At 43.8% G+C, this 8,332-nt stretch overlaps 1 protein-coding gene across 3 annotated transcripts in view; it reads left to right on the top strand.

The window, feature by feature from the left end:
• Positions 1–233: 233 nt before the first annotated feature.
• The window catches only part of LOC125916958 (N-acetylneuraminate lyase), a 38,537-nt gene continuing 30,438 nt past the window's right edge, over positions 234–8,332 (top strand). For 2 of the 3 annotated variants that reach the window (XM_049623203.1, XM_049623205.1), the window contains exons 1-2: positions 486–530; positions 4,902–4,987. In XM_049623203.1, the coding sequence (XP_049479160.1) occupies positions 4,920–4,987 (68 nt within the window). In that variant the 5' untranslated portion in view covers positions 486–530; positions 4,902–4,919. Of the gene's footprint in view, positions 313–485; positions 531–4,901; positions 4,988–8,332 lie in introns of those variants that run through there. The other variant, XM_049623204.1, reaches the window with a different exon arrangement.

The following is an 8,332-nucleotide window of genomic DNA, read 5'->3' as shown; positions in this document are numbered from 1 at the left end:
GTTGGGGCAGCAGCACCAGCCCGAAAAGCACAGACGGGATCCCCGACTGGCAGGCAGGGTTCTCAGCACGCTTCGGAACCGGCAGCCCAAATTTCAAAGCCCACAACCACGAAGTACCTGTTGCTGCCGAGCCCTGGACAGAAGTTAAAGCGAACAGGAGCCCAGGAGGCATCCGCAAGCGGTACGACCCGCGCAGCAGAAGGGGAAGGGAGAGTTTGCCCCGCGGAATCTGGGCGCGCGTAAACACGCGCCGCGGCTCGGGAGGCGCAAGCTCGGAAGCTCGCAGTCCCGGCGCCTCGCCCACACCCCCAGGTAACGCGGAGGGAGGCTAAACTGCACACGTGCTCAGCGTCCGGGGCGTGCGGGGCGCGCGGCTCTGCGCGGGCGCGTAGGCACGTGGTGCGGGGCCGCGCGGCAGCGGAGGAGAGAAAGGCCGCGGCGGGGGCGCGGGGCGGCGCGCAGCACTGAGGCGAGCGGCAGCAGCAGCGGCGGCGGCCCACCCGCGACCGAGGCGGACCCGGGCTTATCCGGTGAGCGCGGCCCGCGCGGGGCGGATGGGCGGACGGAAACCTGCAGCCCACCCGGGGATGGGGACAGGGGGCCAGGGGGGCAGGGGGGCAGAGGGGCGGGGGGACGGGGATGGCCCGGAGGAGAGGGGAAGGCAGAAAAGCTGGGACGTGGGGCTAGAGGAAGTGCGAAAGCGACAGGCTGCAGTCCTGGGGCAGGGGTCTGCACAGAGGGACCACTCCCCTGGATTCTTTCCGGACCGCATAGCCTTCTCCAAGGACCCTTCAGTGAGCTGAGTCAGCTGTGGAGTGGAACAGACTTTATCATTGCATTTGACCCAATGCCTTCATTTTATGGGAACTTGGTTATGTTTCTGCGTTTTGGTTTTGTTTCTTTCGTTTCTCCATTTCTTTTCTTCTTTTGCGCGTATTTCTTGAGTCATTCACCATGCCCAGAGTTGCATCCTCCGTCTCGCCCAGAGATTTTTTTTTTTTAACTTTGCCCTTTTCCGAGGATTTGACTTGAATTCTTTGTACTAAGTGTTGGTGGATAGAGATACAAGATTTCAAGAGTAATAGCCTCTCCCCAGCATCTCTATTAACATTCTAAATTCGCATTGAGCCCTAGGGTGGAGAACATTCTAACCACTTGCTTTTGATACAAGCTACAAAGAATGCCAAAGCTTGACGTTAACAAGTTTATTTAAAATTTGAATGTACAAAATATCAATCATTACCTATTACAGTTTTTGTGATCTTTTGCCCCTATCTCTTCCTGGAAATTCAGCATTCACAAAGTCAGCAAATTTTGGTCTTTTCGTGTACTGCTCTGTGCAGAGACAGATTTTTTTGAAGCTGTTCCTGCTCCCTGGTGGCTGACGCTGTAGAAGAGGAGCCAAAACCACCCTGCTAATAACATGTAACATTTTTAAGGAAAAGCAAGTGTTTGAGGGAATTTTGAGGAGTAAGAAGTTGTCTTCTTCTTGGGAGATCAAGGAATGTTCTTTAACTTGTACAGTGAGTTTTAAAAGTTGTCTAGACTCAAGGGGCTGAAGTGGGAGATAGTCATTCCAGATGGGAGAACCTAAGGAAGCAGGCCAGATGGGAGAAGGCGGTTAGGAGCAACAGGGAACACTTGAGCTAGTGCCCTTCAGGCATGAAGAGATTTATACAGAGCCCTGGACCAGGAAGTTTGGCATTTCTCCTACTGAAGCCAGGGGAAGTCATTAGCATTTTCTGAGCTGGGCCAAGGCAGGCTTAGAAATGTCTGTGCTTCCAGGAGATTAACCTGGAAGCCTATGTGGATTGGAGGAGGAGAGTGGGGATTAAGGTAGGAATTCCTGACTCTGACCCCACATCCCTACAGGTTCTATGTTTTTGAGATTTTGTAACCAAATTGCATTTACATGCACTTAATTTTGTTTCTTTCAATCAAAGCCATATATAAAACTACCCATCCAAGCTTCTGATGATCCTAAGAGTATCTGTAACTGCCCTAAGTGTGAAATAAATGTAACTAAAAGCTCAGAATACAGAAGTCTAGTGTGAACAGCCTAGCACTGTTTGAATTAGACTTTTGGTGCTGACCCTAGCTCTTGAGACTGTTATCATTTGAGCCTTCTTGAGTCCCTTTGGGCCTCTTAGACCTGGGGTTGTGCCCGTTGGTCTAGATAAGAGGTAATAAAGGGTAAGTTATGAGAGAGGCAGTAAGGGGGCAGGGAAGGAAGATGAGAGGCAAGAATACTTGCTAATGTCCTGTAGCCATCTGGTGCGACTTCATACTGTACTTGCTGTGTGCCGGGCACCGTTGTTAATCACTCTACAAGAATTCATTTAATTCTCAACAACCTATGAAATATGACTACTGTTATTGACAGGAGTGAACACCGAAGCACAGAGAAGGTAAATAACACTTCCAGGCTCACCCCACTGGGAACTGGTGGAGCCAGGATGCAGACCCATGGTGTCTGACTCCAGAGCTGATGCTCCACCTCCTCCACTGTAAGGACTAAAGGAAGCAATCATAGGGGGACAGGTGGCAGGTTCAGTCTGAAGTGTCCTGAGTTCAATGCTTGCAGGAGTGCCCGGTGGAGATACGCAGCAGGCATAGCGTCCATCTCCTTTAATGCACAGACATTCCTCTGGGATAGATGGGCCTATGTTATTGGCCTTGTGTTTTCCCCATGGGCCAGGTGATTACATTTGTCTCAAACCGCCCAACAGGATTTTGGTCTCATCTTCAAACTAGGACAGGGCAGAAAAATCCTAGTATCCCGTATATCACGTAAGGTTCCCCTTTATTGCCCTTGCCCTTCAATACAGAGCAAAACTACCTGAAGGATTTGGGCTTAATTTCAGGAGCAAGTCTTGCTAGGGACGTATCTGTAAGGGGGGGGGGGGGGATCACGTTGGCTTCCTATAAAAGCAGTAAATTTTGCCACAGTGTGCCCTTTCATGTCTTTGTCTTTGTTTTGTCCTGTTTCTGGCTTGAAGGGCTCACCTGAGCCAGAACTCTTGGAGGAGACAGAAAAAGTAAAAGATATGATCTTTGTAATCTGTAAAGTTTATGCTCCTATTTGGGGAAATGAGGTTAACAGTTATAAAGAGCAAGCAAAATGAAACAGTTGATAATTGTTACGTTGTGTGGGTCAACTTTAAGTATAGTGGACACGGGGCTTTTTAATGTGCCAGTGACCTCAGACCTGTAATATACCCCAACTTGTCCATTACCTATAGACATCACCGTGTTTGCTCTAAGCCAACCATGTTTTGTCTAATTGTCACCAAATACTATTTGGTTATATTTTATTTTCTTCTTCAATTTTTAAGACTTTGCATTCATGGCTTCGCATTTTTGTGTCTTACAGTTCAAAAAATGATAACAGTTCTGTAACTAGGTAAGTGGAAAAGCTGAGAGTTGAGCCAGGCAGTCAGCCTATGGAATCCAAGCTATTAACCACGATACTCTCTTGCCTCTCATTGGCTGTTTTCGACAGCCTCTTGGCTTTTTTACACTGGTGCAGACAGGTGTATTCTCTGCCAGATGGGGAGGGATCCTTTTGCCCCACATAAGTGGGGTCAGGTTGATTTTCTCAGCCATGATCACCCTGTCTGTGGAAGTCATTATCCAGCTACAATTTGAACACCTCATTCAATTACCTACATATTCATCCCTTTTTAATTGAACACAAGATGTCTTACCAGGTAACTCAGTGCAGGAAAAGCAAAGGCAAATGAAATGTATTCCCTGTCCTAGGGAGCTTGGTCTAGTGGGGGAGAGATGAATAAACAATTATGATACAGTGTACATGGTCTACTAGAGCTAGGAAAACAGGGCAAAACTAGTCAAAATTAGAATTTTCAAACATAGGTAAATCTGAAGATCATTAAGTAGATCACACAGAAGCCTTAAGACTGTAAGTGCTGGTTTTAGGTGAGCTTCTCCTTAAAAGAATGAAGATATGGAAAAACAAAAGAATGTCTCTTTTCTCCTGGCCATATTTCAATTTAAGTAATAGTATTTATGTATATATAATATATTATTTATATTATATATATTATATATCATTGTATATATTATGTATTATAATTATATATGATATATTATCATATATTATATATTACATATATTATAACTATGTATTATATATTATATGGTATATAGTTGTAATTATTATTTATATAATTGTATATTATATAATTACATATATAAGTTATAGATTATATTATATAAATATATAATATATAATATATATTATAATTATATATTACATATGTTATATATTTTATATATATAATGTATTATATATAAAATGTATATATGTTATGTATAATACGTAATATATATAAATATATATAATATATATAAAAATATATATTGTATATTATATATAATACGTTATGTATATAATATATAGGATAATATATATAATTTTATACATATGTTTTATGTTATATATGTATAAAATTACTATTAATTAAATTGAAATATGGTCAGGAGAAATATATATATATATATATATATATATATATATATATGTATATATATGATCTCCTTGAGTTAAATTGATGTTCTTTCTTGGGCCTGCTGTCATGTACCCCCTCTCTGTGAGGTTTCAGGCTGCCTGAATCACCTGTATAGACAAAGTGGGAGGCCTTTCTGATAGTATTTTCCTGGAACACTTGTCACCCCCCCCCCCGCTCCTGTCTTTAAAAATAATCTCCTTGTCTGCAAAATTAAGCTCTACATTTTACATTCTCTTCATTTGCTCTGTGTGTTTGTGTACTTGTAAGCATTTTTCACAATTTTAAACTGGGAATGGACTTTGCCTGGGAGTTTGATCATTAATTGGCATTCCTTGAAGAAGGAGAGGAATTATATTGTATGTTTTGCAGACATTTTTCAGCAGCTCAATGGCCTCCCAAAAGAAGAAACTTCAAGGTCTTGTTGCTGCAACCATCACGCCAATGACGGAGCATGGGTAACTATCACTTGGGACCTAAGGGGATCTGTTCTCATTCCAGCAACATGGACAGAAATCCTCTACACTAGCAGTCACTTAGACTGTGCACCTCTGTGGTACTGTTGCCAAATGGCAGCTTCTGTCAGTTATCCCCCCCCCTGCATGGTCTCTGACCCCAAGTCAGAGAAGAGGTCTCTGTGTCACAGACTGAACAGGAAGAGAGAAGGTACAATGTGGCATCTTGCCTTTCTCCCAGCATCTGTAGCTCCAGAAAGTAAATTCTCTTTGAATTTCATCAGAGCCCTGGCTTTCCCAAATAAGGCCGGTGGAACTGGATGAGGAGAATCTCATTTTAGCAGGATTTGCTGTTAGCACTGACCTGGCCCCTCTAGATCCTGTCCCTGGAAAGCTGCATGATTCCACCCCAGGCTATTCGTAGATGTGATTAAAATGCCCTTCCTTGAGGAAAGTGGGGAAGTTAGCTGCAAGGTGGACCCCTTAGTATGTTTGTAATCACATTTCAGCATTGGTTAAATGTTGGCAGCCTGCAGGAATTCGAGGTAACAACAGATGATTGCTGAGAACTCCTTACCCAAACAAGTATTTTAGCTCCTAGATGAATGTTATGGCAGGCCCTTTGCTCGGTCCTAGCAGATAACGGTCACGTGCCGTAGGTGTCCACATGCAACGTGTAACTCCTCCCCAGACATTGGCATTAACCAAAAAGGGATTTATCCACCTGGATCTAAATGCTTTTGACCTGTTAGAGGGGTCAGTCTGCCAAAAACAGTCAAAATTCTGGATTCTTAAAGCTTCTCCTTTCTTTCTCTATAAAATGCAATGGTAATTCACCTGCATGGTGGACTTAACAGGTGTTCAAGTGAGGTCATCCATATGATGGTGCTCAGCACAGGGTCACTATGCACTTAGGTCAATAAGTTTGTTTGAACCACTGTTGTGGCATCAGATGGGGATGAAAAGATGATGGGGCATTTAAGATATCTTTATGCATGGCATTTTATTTTTTTGGTCTTATGTTGCTGAATTTGTAAACCTTGACCCTTCCCCTTTAAAAAAGGTGAAATTTCTTAGGATTTTGTATTCTCATTCAGAGCTGGCCATATCACAGTTTTCCCTCAGATCATTGGAGTTCAAAACCTCCATCTTCTCAGTTTCCTGAAAAATCATGTCTTTAACTAGGTCTAAATCGAATTCTTGCTGAGATGGCATTTAGATTACTCAGTGATTCCTAGCAGTTTTTTTCTGTTGCTTCTCCATTTCCACAAGTTCGAAGAAAGACTGAAGTCAGCTCTTTGTGTGTTAGCCACTGTTGGCCCCATAAAACAGATAAATCATGTGACTGCATGAGCAGGCAGGATTCACTTCCTGTTATTGACTAGGATCCTGTTTGCAAGCTCAGAACACGACTACTGGTTGATGCTGCTTTAACCTTTTTAATCAGACCCCTCAGCCTAGAAGGGACCTCTTGAACAGTCTCATTTGTTCCTTTGGGACTCACTGAGAGTGTCAGTGTGTTCTTCCTCCCCATTCCACTGTTTTCCCAGGACACCAAGCCCCAAGTATTAGAGATAAAGGACTCTGCTTTTTTGGATCCTTCTCCACTCCCCAGTATCTCTGGCCCTGCTGTCTCCATTTCTCTATTTCTTCCTCTTCTTCAATTCTTTTCCTTTTCTAGAACCTTCACTTTCCTGATGTGTGAAATTGGGGGTGCCTGGGTGGCTCATTCAGTTAGGTGTCCAGCTCTTGGTTTCAGCCCAGGTTGTAAACTCACAGTTTGTGAAATTGAGCCCTACATCAGGCTTTGTTCTGACAGTGTAGAGCCTACTTGGGATTCTTTCTCTCCCTCTGCCCTTCCCTGCTCGCTTACATGTGCATGCTCTCCCTCTCAAAAAAATAAACTAAAAACAAAAAAAATTTTTAAGAATTAAGTTAAATTAAGGAGAGCATGGGTGGCTTAGTTGGTTAAGTTCCGACTCTTGATTTTGGCTCAGGTAATGACCTCAGGGTTCGTGAGTTCGAGCCTCGTGTGGGGCTCTGGGCTGATAGCTCTGAACCTGCTTGGGATTCTGTCTCTCCCTGTCTTTCTGCCCCATCCCCCTGCTTGTGCTCACTCTCACTCTCTCCCTCAAAATAAATACGTAAACTTAAAAAAAAATTAAAATGTATGTCAGGGCATAGCACATAGTAAGCATATAAGTTATATTAGTTCCACTGTCTTCTTCTGCCTGCCCCATCCAAGCTTTCCTGTAGGTACAAGGCAAGATTGGAGCACCCACCGAGGACAGGTGGGCATTTGCCTACTTGCCTACAGGGGAATGTGAACTTCTGACATGTTTCCAGGAGATAAAAAAAGGGTCATGTGGAATCAAATACCTGGAAATTCTGCCTGGTGACCTGACATCATGGGTGTTTCCCTAACCTGGCTCATAAAGTAAGCCACAGTCTCCATGAGTGAGAGTGGTTGAAAAAGAACTCTTCCCTGCATCCTTTTTTCTTCATAAGTCTAAGAAATACTCTGATTCAATGCTGAATGTAAGTTAAAGTTATGGAATGGGGAAGTTCTCAGAAAGAACATGGTTAGGTGAGTTTCAGTTAGAATGTCTGGGTTCTTGACCCCTACCCCCCCCAGCTTTACCACCAACTAGCTGTCTGACCCCAAGGAGGTCTTGTCACGTGTTAAAAGTTCTCTTTCATATTCTGTAAAGAGAGGGAGTTCAGCCATATCCTCTCCAAAGCCCATTAAAATTCAAAGAGTCTTCTCTGGTGCTATGTCATGAGGGATACTGCAGTGGTCCCGTAAGAATGTGTAAAAGCGCCTGTAACCCCAGTCCAGCCTGCACACTGTAGCACAGTGAGCTTCCTCATAAATAAATCTGATTACGTCCTCTTTAAGAATCTCTGGGGGCGCCTGGGTGGCGCAGTCGGTTAAGCGTCCGACTTCAGCCAGGTCACGATCTCGCGATCTGTGAGTTCGAGCCCCGCATCAGGCTCTGGGCTGATGGCTCGGAGCCTGGAGCCTGTTTCCGATTCTGTGTCTCTCTCTCTCTCTGCCCCTCCCCCGTTCATGCTCTGTCTCTCTCTGTCCCAAAAATAAAATAAAAAAAAAAAAAACGTTGAGGAAAAAAAAAAAAAAAAAGAATCTCTGCTGACTCCCTTTTGTCTAAGCCTTACTGCTTATCCACAGACTATTTGCTCTACATCACATGGGAACTTGCTAGGAATGCAGAATCTCAGGCCCTACTACATACCAACTGAATCAGGACAGGCATTTTAACTATCCCTGGATGATTCTTTAGCACATTAAAGTCCGAGATGAACTGATCTAAGTTCAAGCTCAGACTC

This window comes from Panthera uncia, unplaced genomic scaffold (genome assembly GCF_023721935.1).
Source record: "Panthera uncia isolate 11264 unplaced genomic scaffold, Puncia_PCG_1.0 HiC_scaffold_1358, whole genome shotgun sequence".
In the NCBI taxonomy this organism is placed as follows: Eukaryota; Metazoa; Chordata; class Mammalia; order Carnivora; family Felidae; genus Panthera; species Panthera uncia.
The sequence above is the reverse complement of the archived record's forward strand: the minus strand, read 5'-3'. Positions and strand labels throughout refer to the sequence as shown.